General features: G+C 45.1%; 1 protein-coding gene across 2 annotated transcripts in view; it reads left to right on the top strand.

Annotated features, from left to right (window-relative positions):
- The window catches only part of FLT3 (fms related tyrosine kinase 3), a 97,330-nt gene extending 83,802 nt beyond the window's left edge, over positions 1 to 13,528 (top strand). For both annotated transcript variants that reach the window (XM_025364411.1, XM_025364410.1), the window contains 4 exons: positions 625 to 736; positions 1,068 to 1,167; positions 1,767 to 1,872; positions 12,967 to 13,528. In XM_025364411.1, the coding sequence (XP_025220196.1) occupies positions 625 to 736; positions 1,068 to 1,167; positions 1,767 to 1,872; positions 12,967 to 13,089 (441 nt within the window). In that variant the 3' untranslated portion in view covers positions 13,090 to 13,528. The remainder of the gene's footprint in view (positions 1 to 624; positions 737 to 1,067; positions 1,168 to 1,766; positions 1,873 to 12,966) is intronic.
- The last annotated feature ends 5,967 nt before the right edge of the window (positions 13,529 to 19,495 follow it).

Below are 19,495 nucleotides of genomic sequence, written 5' to 3'. Positions count from 1 at the left end.
GGCAACAAGAGCAAAACTCCGTCTCAAAATAAATAAATAAATAAATAAATAGAAAGAAAATCCGTACAAAGCTCTGCCCCAGTAACCTACCCATCTTGTGTCTTGATTCTAATCTGATACTATACTAAGTCAAAACCCCCTTTCATGCTACTGGAAATTATTAAAGCCACAGAAGCCAGACTGGTATCGTTTCTGGAAGTGATGACGTGGGCTCCCCTCCCGACATTCTTGTGGATGACATTTCCACTAAAGGTCTTCCCAGCAATGCTTTAACAGAAGATCTCACTAATTCACCAGTACCCACTTACCCCTAGGCAAGTAACTGGCTATTCCTTAATGGAAAGTACATCTTTCCACTGGAAAGATGGAAAGTTAAACTTACCCATTCCAAGCACAAGCCTTTGTTCAAGAGGAGTTGTAAAGAAATATGCCTTGTGTTTTAGGCTAGTATTATCAGAATGTTAATTTGAAAGTGAAAACCTTTCACGTGAGGAATGTGATTTTTGCAATAAGGCGTTAAGAGTGGTCTTAGGAAGATGATGCATTTCATCTTAATACAAGAGAAAAGAAGTCATGTCTGTATGTGGGAAATTCACCATCTTATTTCCTCTGGGTTTTCCACAGGCCCGTCTGCCTGTAAAATGGATGGCCCCTGAAAGCCTATTTGAAGGGATCTACACCATTAAGAGTGATGTCTGGTCATACGGAATATTACTGTGGGAAATCTTCTCACTTGGTATGTTGGGCAGCTGCTGGCCTCCCTTGACTCTGGGCTTTGCATGCTCTGCTCTCTCGGTGCCCCCCGCCCCTTCCCTCAACACTGATGGGTCTTGTATTGCAGCCCATAACTTTATGTTTATTTGCTGGTGTCCTTCAGCCTGTCTTCCTCACTGGTCTATAACCTGTTTGAGAGCATGAACCGTGACTTCTTTTTCCCAGCTGCAGCCTGTGTGCCTGCAACAGTGTCTGGCACATGGCAGCTCTCAATACATGTTTGTTAATTGAATGAATCAATAAACAAATGATGAAATGGATGAATGGCTGCAATTGTCTCGTGTTTTCCTCAGGTGTGAATCCTTACCCTGGCATTCCGGTTGATGCTAACTTCTACAAACTGATTCGAAATGGATTTAAAATGGATCAGCCATTTTATGCTACAGAAGAAATGTAAGTTCAAGTCAGACAGTAATTTGGTTGAAATCAGAAATTTACAGTCTGTCTACTTCCAAAGGCATGACCAAAAGTCAAACTCCTTAATGCAAAGTTTATAAGATTCTTTTTTAAAAAAATAGAAGTGAGGTCTTGCTTACCAGGCTGGTCTCAACTCCTGGCTTCAAGCAATCCTCCTGGCTCAGCCTCCCAAAGTGCTGGGATTACAGGTGTGGGCCACCACACCCAGCTGTCTGATTCCATTTTAAAAAGAAAAGAAAACGCTTCCTTTTTGTTTTGGGAGTTTCTGAACAAAGCTGAACCTTTCCTGTCCTCAGAGGCACCTGCTTCCAGGTTTTCATTCCTTTGCTTGAGGGCTCCACGAAGGTAATTCGATTCTACCCACTACATCACATTTTTAAAAATGCATTTCTGCCCATCATCTGATTTCTCCTTTCGGATATGAATTCAGACTCTGGTAGAGGACTTGCCACGAAACAAACATGCTGTAAATAAGTAGCTCCAGAGGAATCAATGGTGCTTCATTATATGGAAAATGATCCATTTGGCTTCATTCAGACTTCTTCATCTTGTTCCTTGTTCTACTGCTTTTACAGATACATTATAATGCAATCCTGCTGGGCTTTTGACTCAAGGAAGCGGCCATCCTTCCCTCATTTGACTTCATTTTTAGGATGTCAGCTGGCGGATGCGGAAGAAGCGGTATGTAGCAGCCAGGACTTTGTAAAGCTTTATAAAGGAAACTGGTAAATTAAAACACTTGTTGCTGACTTCCTATGAACCAAAGGTACCAAGTTCTCATTCTCATCGCAGTTCTTCTCGGTTGCCCTTGCAAAGTTGTGTGGGGTAAAACTTTATTTGTTTATTTATTTATTTATTTGTTGAGACAGGGTCTCACTCTGTGGCCCAGGCTGGAGTGTGTGTGATCATGGCTCACTGCAGCTTCGACCTCCCAAGCTCAAGCAATCCTCCAGCCATAGCCTTCCAAGTCGCTAGGATTGCGGGATAGCACCACCACGCCAGGCTTATGTTTTTATTTTTTGTAGAAATAGGGTATCACTGTATTGCCCAGGCTGGTCTTGAACTCCTGGGCTCAAGCAGTTCCCCCACCTCAGCCTCCCAAAGTGCTGGGATCACAGGGTACGAGCTACTGTGCCTGCCCTAAGACATATTTATTGATACGAATGTTTTTAGAAAAAAAAAAAACACCTTTCCTGATTTCAGCCAAATGATTAATACATTAAAAGCTCTTAGACAACTAAATAAAACTAAATAAAAAGAATCCCTGGCCTCCAGAAGCCACTAGCCCTTTCTTATGAAGCATGAGTGTGCAAAAATCACATGACTCGATCACGCTCTGTGGTAGCATGGAAAGAGCATTGGCCAGGAGTTCTGAGGGTTGAATACCAGCTCTACCACTCTGTCTCCCAATTGTGTCCATTATAGCAAATCACTTTACTTCTCTAAGCATCAGTGCTCTCACCTGTAACATGGGTTGTTAAGTTAGATTATCTTTTGAGCTTTGGGAACTTGGAATTTCTTTGCTAACGCTTCCCCCGTCAACACCACCACCTGGTGTAGTGAAAAGAGCTATCTCCAGATGAAGTAAATAAAGGAGAGAACCTTGCGCTCCCAATACTGAGGTTCACATCTTGGCTCCATCATTTACTTGATAAGTCACTTAATCTTTTGGGGAGTCTCCGTCTCAGTTTCTTTACCTGAAATATGTGATTAACAAATCTCGCCTCACGGAGTTGTAAGAAGGAGTAAATCAGGTGATGGATGTGAAAAGAGTGAGCCCATAGTGGGCACTTAGTATTTACTCAATAAAATATTAGTTAAATATAAATCTGATTTTTAAGTGGATTGTCCGTCCTCCTTTCTAAATTGTTGAGAGCCTGTTTTCAGTTCTGTGTTCTCTATACAGACCTGGGTAGATAATGTGGACTTTCCTACTGCTGTGATGTTTTTCTGAAAATTACATAGAAACTAGGTTATTGTCAGAGAATTAGGTCAAAAGGCTGGAGGAAATGGAAAGCCCCCAACGGACTTATCCTATTGCACAGATGCCTGTAAACTGTTAATGACACTGTAAGGTAAACTGAAAGAAGAGTTATAGAATGAAACAGGAAATGAGCTGGTAAAGAAAGAATATATATGTACATGTATAGCTAGCTATCTATACACTTTTTTTTGAGACAGGATCTTGCTCTGTCATCCACGCTGGAGTGCAGTGGCATGATCTCAGCTCACTGCAGCCTCCGCACTGTGGGCTCAAGCAATCCTCCCACCTCAGCCTCCCAAGTAGCTGGGACCACAGGTACACACCACCAGGCCCAGCTATTTTTTTTTTTTTTTGTATTTTTGGTAGACACGGGCTCTCACTGTGTTGCCCAGGCTGTTCTCAAACTTTTGAGCTCAAGTGGTCCACCTGCCTCAGCCTCCCAAAGTGCTAGGATTATAGGCATCAGCCACCGTGCCTGGCTAAGAGAGGACTGATTGATGTTACTCGTTGCATAGTTGGGTGTGGATTTGTGGGGAACTTATTTGAGCTGGATGTGAGACCTGAATAGCATCTTGGCTGCTGGAGAGTAGAGGGTGAGTAGGATATTCCAGGATGAATGAATAATATAAATAAAAGTCAAAAGTTGAAAAAGTAGAGTGGCAAGTAAATGGCTGTGCCTAATATACAGGGAGAATGGGGGAGTAGAGAGGAAAACAAAAATGTAAAGGTCGTGTCGCCAAGATGGAGGCTTCAGGATCACTTGGGTCTTGGTTTGAGCTTCTCCTTTCACGTCCCCATACCCACAGGATGTCCAGATCCCCTTCCCTCTGTTCAGGGGGCCTGTCAGGTATCAGGAACCATTGAATGGCAACGTATCTGTGCATGATTAATCAGCTGAGGGAATCCATGCTTAGGGACAGACAGTTCACCAACCTTTTCTCCCAATTCCTTCCACTCTGTTCCCTGACCCTCTGTGACCAGTGTCAAAAGCACCCAGAGAAAATGGTAGCTCCTTTAAGCAGGTTAGATAACAGGCCCCCACGGCCCATTGCGGTGGGTTACACATGTAATCCCAGCACTTCGAGAGGCTGAGGTGGGTAGATCACTTGAGGTCATGAGTTCCAGACTAGCCAGGCCAACATGGCTAAACCCCATCTCTACTAAAAACAAAACATTAGCCAGGCGTGGTGGCGTGCGCCTGTAGTCCCAGCTACCTGGGAGGCTGAGGCAGGAGAATCTCTTGAACCTGGGAGGTGAAGGTTGCAGTGAGCTGAGATGGCACCACCGCACTCCAGCCTGAGTGACACAGTGAGACTCTGTCTCAAAAAAGAAGAAGAAAGAAAAAAAGGAAGGAAGGAAGGAAGGAAGGAGAGAGAAAGAAAGAAAAAAGAAAGAAGGGAGGGAGGAAGGAAGGAAGGAAAGAAGGAAGGAAGGAGAGAGAAAGAAAGAAAAAAGAAGGGAGGGAGGGAGGAAGGAAGGAAGGAAGGAAGGAAGGAAGGAGAGAGAAAGAAAGAAAAAAAGAAGGAAGGGAGGGAGGAAGGAAGGAAGGAAGGAAGGAAGGAAGGAAGGAAGGAAGGGAAATGCACCCCTTTTCCGGGTGGGAGGAATCCAGAGAGAAGCCCCTTACTCAGGGCTCATGCAGCCTGCCCCAGTCTAAGCCAGTCTGAAGGAGGGGAGCTTGGAGTGGATCTCAGCCATCTTGCCCGCTCTGCTGGGCATTTTTGTTGGTGCAAGGCAGAACCCACACAGCCATGCAGGCAGCCCTGCCCACTCTGCACAATCCTATCTAGTCCCTTGGTTGGAAAACTGGCCTTGTCACCTTCCCTAGGGTGACCTTCCCTGGTACATCTGTGAATGGTTTTGTAGAATCTTCTCTCCTCCCCTCCCCTCCCTTCTCCTCTCCTCTCCTCTTTTATTTTATTTTATTTTTTGAGACAGAGTCTCACTCTGTCACCCAGGCTGGAGTGCAGTGGCGTGATCTCAGCTCACTGCAACCTCTACCTCCTGGGTTCAAGTGATTCTCGGGCTTCAGCCTCCCAAGTAGCTGGGACTACAGGCATGTGCCACCACGCCCAGCTGATTTTTGTGTTTTTAGCAGAGATGGGGTTTCACCATATTGTGCAGGCTAGTCTCAAACTCCTGACCTCATGATCTGCTCACCTCAGTCTTCCAAAGTGCTGAGATTACAGGTGTGAGCCACCCCACCCGGCCCTATTTTCTTTTCTTTTTAATTTAGTTTTTTTAGATACAGTCTCACTCCGTCACCCAGGCTGGAGTGCAGTGGCGTGATCTTAGCTCACTGCAACCTCCACCTCCCGGGTTCAAGCAATTCTCGTGCCTCAGCCTCCTGAGTAGCTGGGATTACAGGCACCTACCACCACGCCTGGCTACTGTATCTGTAGTAGAGACGTGGTTTTACCATGTTGGCCAGGCTGGTCTCAAACTCCCGAGCTCAAGCGATTTGCCGGCCTCAGCCTCCCAATGTGCTGGGATTACAGGCATGAGCCACCGTACCCGGCCAGAGTCTTTGTTTCTGCATCAAGGACTAGGGAAGGAAAAGGGCCCTCAGAGAACCAGGAGAAAGAATGGGAAATACATGGAGAAAACATAGGTTAAGGCTTTTATGTCTAACCTCAGCACCAACGGGGTTAGATCAGGGAGATCACTGATAACATGATTACATGCCTAGGCATTTAGACAGTGGTGAACCGATGAAGATTTTTAGGATGGACGAACATGTCTCAATCTTTAAGAACCAGATAAAATATTCTGTGCTCTGCAAAGCCTCCCCCAATTTCCCTAGTCAGATCTCAGGCTCCTTCTTCTGAATTCCCATGACACGTTCAGCTATAACTCCATGTGAGACTCAAATCCTAGTGTAGGATGACTTTATTTTATGGGTCTCTCTCTGTCATCACTAGACTTCATTAGTGAGGGTAAGTACTATTTCCTGTTCATCTTTACACCCCATGGGGTAGCGCTTGCCCTGTGAGATTAAATAAATGAGTGAAGTCAGCATGAAAGCAAGTTGGAGACCACATCTGTTTGGTTCATCATTATAGACCCTGCTGCTAGCATGATGCTTAGCATGTAGAAGGCACTCAGCAAACGTTTCTGGAATGAGAAAGAAAAAGAGAGCGTGAAAGGAAGTTTGGAAAAGCGAGGCAGAAGATGAGATGTCAGGACTTCAGTTGAGAGGGGCGGCAGCAGCCGGGACGGGCACACTGAGGGAGCGCACTAGGCAGGGGCCGTGGGCTGATGAAAGGGGGCACGTGCTTGTCCCCTGTTTCAGAAAAGGGGTCTGAACTAACATCACCTCCCCTCTCCTACTTGGCCTCATAAATTATAGGAAATATGGGGGTTTTTTTGTTTGTTTTTTGTTTTTTTTTGAAAGAGAAGGGAGGCCAAGCGTGGTGGCTGACACTTATAATCCCAGCACTTTGGGAGGCTGAGGCACAAGCATAGATTGAGCTCAGGAGTTCAAGGCCAGTCTGGGCAACATGGTAAAACCCTGTCTCTACAAAAGAATTTAAAAATTAGCCAGGCGTGGTGGTGCCTGCCTGTGGTCCCAGCTGCTAGGGAGGCTGAGGTGGGAGGATCGCTTGAGTCGGAGGGGGGTGGTCACGGCTGCAGTGAGCCATGATCATGCCACTGTTCTCTAACCTGGGTGACAGAGCAAGACTCTGTCTCAACAAAACTAAACTAAACTTAAATAAAGTTGAGGCCATAATTGGCTTTGAAAGTAAGAAAGAGATCTTTTTGTGGACCAGAAACTGTGGAAAATCCCTGAGACAATGAAATCAGTTAAAACTGCACTGCAGAGGGAAAACCCACAACAGAGGATGCCTGGAAAAACAAGTTGAAGGCTAACACAAAGGCAGCAGGAAGTCCTGGGACCCTCCAAAAGTTCTGAAGCGGGAGCAGCCACATGGTGAAATCAACATAAGATTAAATGTGGGTGCTAAAAATGTAAGAATGATATTGGTGAGATAGAAATGTAACATATAACTTCCGGTTCAGTACAGGGGAAAAAATGACTTTAGAAACCATAATCAGTCCAACAAAATGGGGAAGAAAGAAATAAAGAGAATTCATGGAAATAGAATCAGCTGGATGTGGTGGTGCACACTTGTAGTTCTATCTACTCAGGAGGCTGAGCTGGGAGGATCCCCTGATCCGAGGAAGTCGAGGCTGCAGTGAGCTATAACTGGGCTGCTGCACTCCAGTTGTAGGCAAAGGAGAGAGACCCCATATCTAAATAATAAAATAAATAAATAAATAAAAATTGAAAATACAAAAATAAAACACAAAATGGCAACAATCAGTAAGCCTACTTAGGAAAGAGAATCTCAGAATAAATAAAATTGTTATCATACATTGTTAGTGAATGCCACATTCACTAATCTCGATGCAATGTAATAAAAAGTCACCCAACCAAAAAAGCCCCCAAATTTATATACCAAAATTAAAAATCAGCTGGATGTGGTAGTTCACGCCTGTAATCCTAGCACTTTGGGAGGCCAAGGCAAGTGGATCACCTGAGGTCAGGAGTTCAAGACCAGCCTGGCCAACCTGGTGACACCCCGTCTCTACTAAGAAGACAAAAATTAGTTGGGCATGGTGGCAGGCAGCTATAATCCCAGCTACTTGGGAGGCTGAGGCATGAGAATTGCTTAAAACCAGGTGATAGAGGTTGCAGGGAGCGTAGACTGCACCATTGCACTCCAGCCTGGGTGACAAGTATGAAACTCTGTCTCAAAAAATAAATAAAATAAAAATCATGCTTCTTAAGGAAGCTTTGCTTAAGAAGAAGAAGGGGAAGGCCGGGCGCGGTGGCTCAAGCCTGTAATCCCAGCACTTTGGGAGGCCGAGACGGGCGGATCACGAAGTCAGGAGATCGAGACCATCCTGGCTAACCCGGTGAAACCCCGTCTCTACTAAAAATATACAAAAAAAAAAAAAAAACTAGCCGGGCGAGGTGGCGGGCGCCTGTAGTCCCAGCTACTCGGGAGGCTGAGGCAGGAGAATGGCGTAAACCTGGGAGGCGGAGCTTGCAGTGAGCTGAGATTCGGCCACTGCACTCCAGCCTGGGCGACAGAGCGAGACTGCGTCTCAAAAAAAAAAAAAAAAAAAAAAAAGAAGAAGAAGGGGAAATAGCGAAAAGGAGTAAAAATGGATATTGCCTATTAAAACCTGTAAGAGTTACCCAAATTCGTAATTCTAAATTCATTTATTAGAAAACAAAGAAAAATAAAAATCAATAGCTAACTTTTTTTCCGTTTTTTTTTTTTTTTTTTTTTTTTTTTGAGACTGGTTCTTGCTGTGTCTCCCTGACTGGAATGCAGTGACATGATTATATAACTCACTGCAGCCTCAAACTCCTGGAATCAAGCGATCCTCCCACCTCAGCTTCCTGAGTAGCTTTTTAAAAATTCTCTTTTGCAGAGATGGGGATCTTGCTATGCTGTGCAGGCTAGTCTCAAACTGCTGGCCTCAAGCAATCCTCCTGCCTCAGCCTCCCAAAGTGCTGGGACTACTGGTGTGAGCCACCACACCTAGTCTGATTAGCCTTTCAATTTAAGAAGCTAGGGGAAAAAACAAACAACAACAAAGAAGAAGGTGGAGAGAGAGAGGAGGAGGAGAATGAACAAAGCAGAAAGAAGGAATTAATAGAGACATAGCCAGATTTAATGAAACAGAGGAAGTAGCAACAACAAAATAATAGCGGTGGTCAGGACAACCACAAGTTGTTTCTTTGAACTAATAATGTAATTGCTAACATTTTTTGAGTATTTAATCATACAGTTTACTAATGTATTAGCCGTAAAATTAATAACTGTTAATCCTCACATGAATAACCTGAAGTAGGTTCTATTATTACCCCTTTAGCAGACTAGTAAATTGAGGCCCAGAGAGGTTAAGTAATTTGCCTAAGGTAACATGGTAAATGTCAGACTTAGGATTTGAATACAGCAGTCTGAGTGTAGTCTATGCTGTATATTAATGTTGCATATCAACAAAGTATACAAACATACTACTAAAGCTGCTATCTTTGAGGTGAACAATTAAGAAAAAAAGAAGCCAAGTATGGTGGCTCACGCCTGTAATCCCAGCACATTGGGAGGCCAAGGCAGGAGGATCGCTTGGACTCAGGTTTGAGACCAGACTGGGCAACATAATGGGACCCCATCTCTACCAAAAATTTTAAAATTAACCAGGTGTAGTGGCGCACACCATAGTCCCAGTTACTCAGGAGGCTGAGGCAAGAGAATCACTTCTGCCTAGGAGGCTGAGGCTGCAGTGAGCCGTGACTGCACCCCTGTACTCCAGCCTGAGTGACAAAGCGAGACCCTGTCTCGAAAAAGAAAAAAGCACAAATAAATAACATTCAGATGAAAAGGAGAAGATAGCTAAGGAAAAAAGAACCATTTTTTAAAGTATAAGAAAATGTATGTACCTCTTTATAATGAAACATTTGAAAACCTAGGGTTTGTTTCACGATTTCATAAGGAGATTGTATTTAAAAAGTCATTTAAAAGTCACTTTTATGATGTTATCTGTGGGCTTGTTAAAAACAACAGTGGCTGGGTGTGGTGGCTCACACATGTAATCCCAGCATTTTGGGAGGCCTAGAGGGGTGGATCTCTTGAGGCCAGGAGTGCAAGACCAGCCTGGTCAACATGGTGAAACCCTGTCTCTACCAAAAATACATAAAAATTAGCTAGATGTGGTGGTGCACACCTGTAGTTCCAGCTACTTGAAGCACAAGAATCGCTTGAACCCGAGAGGCAGAGGGTGCTGTGAGCTGAGATCATGCCGCAGCACTCCAGCCTGGGTGACAGAGTGAGACTCTGTCACAGCAGTAACAACAACAACAACAACAACAACAAAAGGAACGAAAGGTCACTTAAAGCAATGGAAAAGAGTGATATATTACAACTATACCCATTAACTAGCTATGGGAGTAGAGCGAGATTGAGGTGTCAGAGATGGTTCTAGAAACTTCTAGACGGTGAGACTGGATGAAGAGCATATGTTAGTTAATTCAGGTGGAAGATTGGAAGTGTTATTGGTATTTGTGCTACACAACCTTCATGAGATGGTTAGAAATTCAGTGGTAGAGATGTACATTTGGATTCAACAGGTTCAAAAAATGCTAACTAACTGCTATGTCTACTTCACAAAAGGCATGCATGAGTAGTTACTGGTCATCCTTCAGGGTACAAGCAAAGCTGTCATTGTGCAACCCCTGGTTCACAATGGATATATTTTGGGTCAAAGGATACACACACACACACACACACACACACACACACCCCCCACACACATAATTTTCTAGAAAGAAAAGCGAAGTGTAGGAGGCAGTCTGGACAGTTCACACTAAAACTGTCAAAAAACAAAGATAAAGAAGTAGACAGTAACAAGGGCTGTGGGAAGGGAGCAAATCTATAAAATTTAAATAGAATGCATGATTCTTAAATCATAAAGTTCTTATAAACAATAATAAAAATATATCACCTTTTAAAAAGTTCTTTCTTTTAGAGACAGGGTCTTGCTATGTTGGCCAGGTTGGTCTTGAACTCTTGGCCTCAAGCAATCCTCCTGCCCTGGCCTCCCAAAGTGCTAGGATTGCAGAGGTGAGCCACTGTGCCCAGCCTGTATAGCCTTCTGTGTATATAAAAGGCAAAGGAAATAGGCAGGCTATTCAAAATTAAAATCAAATGAACATAAAGTATAGGAAAAAGGTCCAACTTTGCAGAGAGTGAAACATATATAGTTAAGGAGATAGAACGTCTCACTCAGCAAAAGAGAAGAGATGTGAGAGGCTGACATACCCATTGATCAGAAGCCTCTGGAAAATGTAGAGGCACTGTTGATAGGAGTAGAAATAAATACAACCTTTCTGCAGGGCAGCCTGGCCTTGTGTATCACAGTTCAAGTGTGCATCTTTTTTGATCCAGCAATTCCACTTCTGCCTATCCCAACATCAGATTACATCAAGTGTGCACTTTTCAGTTTGTTTTGTATAACCAGTGGGTCAAAAGGTTAATTATGACATATCAGTACTATGGAACTCTAGGCTGCCATGAAAAAAAAATATGTGGCCATCCTTAGTGAATAATGTAAATATGGGACACAGGCAACATATGAGCAGTATAACAACAATATATTGATAATTCAAAAATAAGGTTCTAAAAGACAATATACAACCTGAGCCCACAGACACAAAATTGTATGTGCATAGCAAGCTGTCTATAATGGTGGGTACTTGTCATGACTTGTAGCCTTTTTTCTTTTTCTTTTTTTTTTTTTTTTTGAGATGGAGTCTTGCTCTGTCACCCAGGCTGGAGTGCAGTGGCACAATCTAGGCTCACTGCAGCCTCCACCTCCCAGGTTCAAGCAATTCTCCTGCCTTAGCCTCCCGAGTAGCTGGGACTGCAGGCATGTGCCGCCACACCCGGTTAGTTTTGTATTGTTAGTAGAAACAGGGTTTCTCCGTGTTGGCCAGGCTGGTCCCGAACTCCCAACCTCAGGTGATCCGCCCGCCTCAGCATCCCAAAATGTTGGGATTATAGGCGGGAGCCACTGCGCCCAGCCTTCTATATCTCTTTCTTTTTTTCTCAAATTATCTATGTGAATGCATGTTAACTTCATATTTGGGAAAGGAAAGTAAATCTCTTCATTTCAGAAAAAAAAGTTAAAAGTCGTGAAACTCCCAAGGGAAAACTCAAGAATCAGTCCCTTGTATTATTAACTCCATAATGAACAGATTTCTTTTTGTGGCCTTTCTCTTTTATGATTTTTCTGCATGGTTTTAGGATTTCTAGAGTGACATTTTATATCTAAGAGTAGACTCAATAATGAAATAAAATATTTGACTATGACTTGATTTCTCCATTAATAAAAGGACCAAAATTGCTTTTTTAGTTCTATAGAATACCCTCTGAGACCTACGCATAATAAAAGTACCTGTCTACACGTTTCCTGAAAACATGTACATCTATTATACATCAGTTTAAACATTTTGAAAGTGATGTCTAGGCCGGGTGTAGTGGCTCACACCTGTAATCACAGCACTTTGGGAGGGCGGTGTGGTGGGGGATCACTTGAGCCCAGGAGTTTGAGACCAGCCTGGGCAACATAGTGAGACCTCGTCTTTACAAAAAAATAAAAAAATTAGCAGGATATGGTGGAGCCTGCCTGTGGTCCCAGCTACTCAGGAGGTTCAGGTGGGAGGATTGCTCAAACCCAGAACATCAAGGCCACGGTGAGCTATGGTTGTGCCACTGCACTCCAGTCTAGGCAACAGAGCGAGACTCTGTCTTTTTATTTTTTTTTATTTTTTTATTTTTTTGAGACGGAGTCTCGCTCTGTAGCCCAGGCTGGAGTGCAGTGGCCGGATCTCAGCTCACTGCAAGCTTCGCCTCCCGGGTTCACGCCATTCTCCGGCCTCTGCCTCCCGAGTAGCTGGGACTACAGGCGCCCGCCATCTCGCCCGGCTATTTTTTGTATTTCTTAGTAGAGACGGGGTTTCACTGTGTTCGCCAGGATGGTCTCGATCTCCTGACCTCGTGATCCGCCCGTCTCGGCCTCCCAAAGTGCTGGGATTACAGGCTTGAGCCACCGCGCCCGGCCAGAGACTCTGTCTTAAAGAATAAACAAACAAACAAACAAAAAAGTAATTGTCTATATAGAACAATTGTTTTTATTTAAATAATTTGTAATATGGGCGCATAACATGTACATCTACATCAGATGTAATCGGTGTTCTGTCTCTTTCCCACATTCAGATGTATCAGAATGTGGATGGCCGTGTTTCGGAACGTCCTCACATCTACCAAAACAGGCGACCTTTCAGCAGAGAGATGGATTCAGGGCCACTCTCTCCACAGGCTCAGGTCGAAGATTCATAGAGGAACAATTTAGTTTTGAGGACTTCATCCCTCCACCTATCCCTAACAGGCTGTAGATTACCAAAACAAGATTAATTTCATCACTAAAAAAAATCTATTATCAACTGCTGCTTCGCCGGACTTTTCTCTAGAAGCTGTCTGCATTTACTCTTGTTTTCAAAGGGACTTTTGTAAAATCAAATCATCCTGTCACAAGGCAGAAGGAGCTGATAATGAACTTTATTGGAGCATCAACCTGCATCCAAGGCCTTCTCAGGCTGGCTTGAGTGAATTGTGTACCTGAAGTACAGTATATTCTTGTAAATATACATAAAACAAAAGCATTTTGCTAAGGAGAAGCTAATATGATTTTTAAAATCTATGTTTTAAAATAATATGTAACTTTTTCAGCTATTTAGTGATATATTTTATGGATGGGAATAAAATTTCTACTACAGAATTGCCCGTTATTGAATTATTTACATGGTATAATTAGGGCAGGTCTTAAGTGGAGTTCATGAACCCCCTGAAATTGTGCACCCATAGCTACCTACACATTCCTTCCAGAGCACGTGTGCTTTTACCCCAAGATATGAAGGATGTGTAGGCGGCTATGGTGGTCACAGCCTAAGATTTCTGCAGCAACAAGAGTTGTATGGGGGGAAGTTTATAATGAATAGGCGTTCTAGCATAAAGAGTCATACATCACCTGCACACTTTGGCGGCCTTCCCAGACTCAGGGCCAGTCAGAAGTAACATGGAGGATTAGTATTTTCAATAAAGTTACTCTTGTCCCCACAGTTCCCTTTGTTTTATTTTTATTTGTTTGTTTGTTTGATGTTTTAGTGACAGGGTCTCACCCTGTCCCCCAGGCTGGAGTGGAGTGATGAGATCACAGCTCACTGCAGCCTGAAACTCGGGGCCTCAAGCGATCCTCCCACCTCAGCCTCCTGAGTGGCTGGGACTGCAAGCACATGCCACCACACCGAGCTAATTTTAAAAGTTTTCTATAGAGATAGTGTCTTGCTATGTTGCGCAGGCTGGTCACAAATTCTTGGCCTCAAACAGTCCTCTTGCCTCAGCCTCCTAAAGTGCTGGGATTACAGGTGTGAGCCACGGCGACCAGCCCCCTTTGTCCTTTGAAGCTTAGCACCCTCCATCCCGTAGGTTTATGAACTTGGCTTGTGCCCGCCCCACCCCGCCCACCTCCGCTTACACGACAGGTGCCACCAAATTCTGCCTCTTCTTTCTCCTCGACCTCCTGTTGCGTGTAGTGGTGAGGACAAGGGCTCTGGAACCAGTCAGCCCAGGTTGGAATTCTCTTTTCACCTGGTCTTAGCTGTGTCACCAGGGGCAAGTAACTCAACTTCTCTAGCCTCAGTTTCCTTTTCTGGAAAATGGGACCACTAATGACATCTCTTTTATAGAGTTGCTGGAAGAATTAGATGAATTAAATATATAACACATGTAGCTTAGAAATATAGAAATACAGATCATAAATATATACATCATGTAGCTCAATGCCTGGCACCTAAGTGTGACCTAATAGCATCATCTGTGCTTTCCTTTATGGTTTTAATCCTTTACCTAGTACTAGGTCACCATAAACTCCCTTAGATTACCAGTCCTTTTAATGGCAGCAGTGGCCTATCTGGAATGGCCACTGCAAAGATGCTGGCTGCAGTGTGGGAGCCACAGGGGCTGTGCGCTCCATGGAGCTGGCGGGAGCCCCGCCCTCTTTTGAGATGGCAGAGCGGGAGCCCCACCCTCCTGGGAGCAGCTGCCACCAGACTAGTGGTGGCTGCAGACTCAGGCATCCCTGCGCTCCCGGCTGGGGAAGCCCTTCATACCCCACCGCTCACAAGTGTCTGCCCTTGCTGCCTGGCCTCTTCCCACTCCTGGCGGCACTCAGATTTTGCAGCAAAGTTGAGCCCCATGCGCTGTCGCCACCCTGCCAGGTGTGTGTGCACTTAGGGTGGTGCTGACATGCCAGCTCCCTGCTGTCTTGGCCCCCTCTGGACTTTGGACACCGACCAGCACAGGAGGGAGGCCAAGCTGGGGCTGAGGGCGGCTGGGCATGGGCCTGCAGGTGCCCCTCAGCAGGAACAGCCTGGGCACCGTGGATGATATAATTGATGGTAGCAGGAGGCAGATAGGCTCCTGGGCAGAAGGGGTCAGGTCCCCAGTGAAGCCCCACCTTCAAGCCAGGGACTGCCTGAAGCATGGGGGCCAAGCTGTCAGTCCCAGGTGGAGTCCCCAGCAGGGAGTGAGAAATTCTGGTGCTTTTTCCGCTGGCCCATGCAACAACAGTCAGCATGTACTTTCTCCTTTCTGAAGCCCATTAACCTCTCCACTTTCTGCACCCTCCTCCCTGCCCCCTACAACTCAGCCAGACTTGCAGAGACCTCAGGACAACTTGCCTGTGGAAAGGAGCTACCCACTTCGGGTCTCCTGAGAGCTGTTCTGTTGCTCAGTGAAGCTCCTCTCTGCCTTGTTCATCCTCCACGTGTCTGAGTGCCTCATTCTTCCTGGACAGTGGACAAGAACTTCGGACCCACTGAAAGGTGGGACTGAAAGAACTGTACCAACCTGGTGACAAGGGGAGAAGACATGTGGCCCTCCAGGGGACCCACACCTAGGGGCTCCCCAAGCCAGGGCTGTGACAGCCTCTTTGGGGCTCTGTGGTTCCTGGCGTCTCCAAGCTGCCAGGCCACTGTGTTCCCCTCATCCAGACACGGGTGCCTGCAGCAGAAGCAGCATGTGGTATATCTAGCCCAGCTGTAGCCTCACCCTGAGCTGGCCCCCGTGCCAGTGCCTGGAGCTGCGCACCCTGCTGCAGCAGTGAGCGTGCCTGGCTGCACACAGTGGTCAGACCCTTGGTCACTAACCCACGCAACCCTCCTGGCTCTGTGCCTGGTTTGCCTTTGGCAGGTGTGGGCTTTGGGCCCATAGTGCAAGCTGAGCCAGCCTGCTGGGCTGCGTGGGCGGAATAAGCCCAGAGGCTGCGAGCAATACTCAGGCAGAAGGCATCGCGAGCCACAAAGGTTTCCAGCTGGCAAAGCAACACCCCAAGGATCCCGTGACTCCTTCCTCACCTAACTCTTCCTCCAGTCTCTCCACCTTTCAGTGTTTTTTCTAAGCCACTGCCAGGCTCATCTTCCTAAAGTACTGATTTGCATATGTTGCTGCCTGCAGGGCTCCCTGGGGTCTAGCAGCTAGTTCCCAGGGTCTAGTAGCAAAAGTCACACTCTCTTCCTAGCACTCCATGCACCCGCAGCCTGGCCTCAGCATTTTCAGCACTGGCTGCCTAGCCTGTCCCTCTAGCGAGTCTGTATATATGTCCCTCTAGCGAGTCTTGAACATTCCCACCTCCAGTTTTCCTTGTTTTCACCCTCCATCTCCTTGGAATGTCAACTTCTACTCTTCCTAGTTATGTCCTTGCTTACTGACTAGACTTCAGCTCTTTCTTCTCCTTAAGGTCTTTGCCAGTTTCCACGCCCATGAGTGATGGCTTCCTGCAGTGAAATGTAAGGGCTTCTGGTCTGTATCTTAAGGTAGAGCCTGCCTACTTTATGCTGTTATTTATCTTCTTAAGTAAATGTCCCGTCTTCTCAACGTGATTTTAAGAAGTTTGAAAGCAGATATGATTTATGCCAAGTTGTATGCTTAACTCTGACTTGGGTATACAGTCAAGATACAATAAGTATACATAGTCAATCACTTTTTTACCTACTCAAGTAAAAACATAAAATATACTTGATATTAAAAATCAAATCATTTTGACCCAGCACAGTGGCTCACGCCTGTAATCCCAGCACTTTGGGAGGCCGAGGCAGGTGGATCATGAGGTCAGGAGTTCAAGACCAGCCTGGCCAAGATGGTGAAACCCCCCTCTCTACTAAAAAATACAAAAATTAGCGGGACATGGTGGTGGGCATCTGTAATCCCAGCTACTTGGGAGCCTGAGGCAGAGAATTGTTTGAACCCGGGAAACAGAGGTTGCAGTGAGCCGAGATCATGCCACAGCACTCCAGCCTGAGTGACAGAGGGAAACTCTGTCTCAAAAGAAAAAAAAAAAAAAATCAAACTTTTAAATTTTTACCTATAATAATAAGTGGAACCTTTTATTTGCACAACCCAAATCCCAAAATACTTCTTCGGGAAAACTACTGATAAAAGTTTGAGGTATGGGATGGATGCTGTGGTTCATGCCCGTAATCTCAGCACTTTGGGAGGCTGAGATGAGAAACTTGAGGCCAAGAATTCAAGACCAGCCTGGGCAATGTGGTGAGAGACCCCATCTCTACAAAAATATAAAAAAATTTAAAAACTAGCTAGGCGTGGTGGTGTGTATCCGTAGTCCCAGCTACAAGGGAGGCTCTGGTGGGAGGATGGCTGAAAGGAGTTCAAGGCTGTGGTGAGCCATGATCACACCATTGCACTCCAGCCTGGGCTACAGAGTGAGACCCTGTCTCTGAAAAAATAAAAACGTTTGAGGTACATTTCCCCCATCTTCTTGTTAAATATATTTACACAACTGGGCACGGTGGCTCACACCTCTAATCCCAGCGCTTTGGGAGGCCGAGGTGGACGGATTACCTGAGGTCGGGAGTTGGAGACCTGCCTGACTAACATGGAGAAACCCTGTCTCTACTAAAAATACAAAATTAGCCGGATGGTGGTGCATGCCTGTAAATTCCAGCTACTCGGGAGGCTGAGGCAGGAGAATCGCTTGAAACCGGGAGGTGGAGATTGTGGTGAGCTGAGATGGAGCCATTGCACTCCAGCCTGGGCAACAAGAGCAAAACTCCATCTCAAACAAACAAATGAACAAACAACAACAACAGCTAGATAGATAGATAGATAGATAGATAGATAGATAGATAGATAGATAGATAGATACACTGCACACACGTAGTTACATATACACACACAAATCTTTGTTTTTTGTGTAGATGAAATACACTGGCTATATTGTCAGACATGCCTTTTGTTCTTTACAATGTGTCAATATTTGCCCAATATGCATATCCGTGAAGCCCTTGTTATGTGCTAGGCGTTGTGCAGGGACCTACATGTGTGTTATCTCATTTAATCTTCATAACTACCTTATGAAGAAGGTTCTAAACTTATACCAATTTTTTCCGAGGAAATTGAAACTTGAGCTAATAACTTGCCATCTCCAATCTCCTGTTAACACTTACCTTGAGATGACTGTTGGGTTCTATTATGTGATTTTCTGTATTTCTTTATTTTTATTTCTTAGCTTTTTGTGATTCTCATTTTGTCTCTCTTTCTCATACCTGTCTTTATTTTTTATTGTGATTTTAAAAAAACATAAAATGTACCACTGTAACCATTTTTAAGTGTAAATGGAATCATGTTAAGTCACACTGTTGTGAAACAGATCTCCAGAGCTCTTTCCGTCTTGCCAATCTGAAATTCTCGACCCTTTAAATACTAACTTCTCATTCCCCCGTCCCCTGGTCCCTGGCAACCGCCACTCTACTCTCTGTTTCTGAGTTTGACTGCTTTAGGGACCTCCTATAAATAGAATCATATAATACTTGTTCTTTCATGTCTGGCTTATTGCACTTAGCATAATGTCCTCAAGGTTCATCCATGTTACACAGGTGTCAGAATTTCCTTCCTTTCTGAGGCTGAATATGATTCCATTGTATGTATTTCCCACATTTGATTTATCCATCCATCCTTCCATCAGCATTTGGGTTGTTTCCCCCTCCGGGTTATTATGAATATGCCTCTATGAACATGGTGTGCAAATATCTCTTCAAGATCTTGCTTTAAGATGGGTGCAGACTCACGACTGTAATCCCTGCACTTTGGGAGACTGAAGTGAGTGGATCACCTGAGATCAGGAGTTCAAGACCAGCCTGGCTAACATGGTCAAACCCCATCTCTACTGAAAATACAAAAAACTAACCAGGCCTGGTGCTGGACACTTGTAGTCCCACCTACTTGGGAAGCTGAGGCACAAGAATCGCTTGAACCCATGAGGTAGAAGTTGCAGTGAGCCGAGATGGCGCCACTGCTCCCCAGCCTTGGAGACAGGGTGAGACTCCATCTCAAAAAAGAAAAAGAACCGGGCATGGTGGCTCACACCTGTAATCCCAGCACTTTGGGAGGCCGAGACGGGCGGATCACGAGGTCAGGAGATCGAGACCATCCAGGCTAACACGGTGAAACCCCGCCTCCACTAAAAATACAAAAAATTAGCCGGGTGTGGTGGTGGGCTCCTGTAGTCCCAGCTACTCAGGAGGCTGAGGCAGGAGAATAGCATGAACCTGTGAGGTGGAGCTTGTAGTGAGCTGAGATCGTGCCACTGCACTCCAGCCTGGGTGACAGAGCAAGAGTCCGTCTCAAAAAAAAAATAAATAAATAAAAAAGAAAAAATACCCTGCTTTCA

Source organism: Theropithecus gelada, chromosome 17 (genome assembly GCF_003255815.1).
Source record: "Theropithecus gelada isolate Dixy chromosome 17, Tgel_1.0, whole genome shotgun sequence".
Lineage (NCBI taxonomy): Eukaryota > Metazoa > Chordata > Mammalia > Primates > Cercopithecidae > Theropithecus > Theropithecus gelada.
Note: the sequence above shows the minus strand (reverse complement) of the source record. Positions and strands in the feature narration are given on the sequence as shown.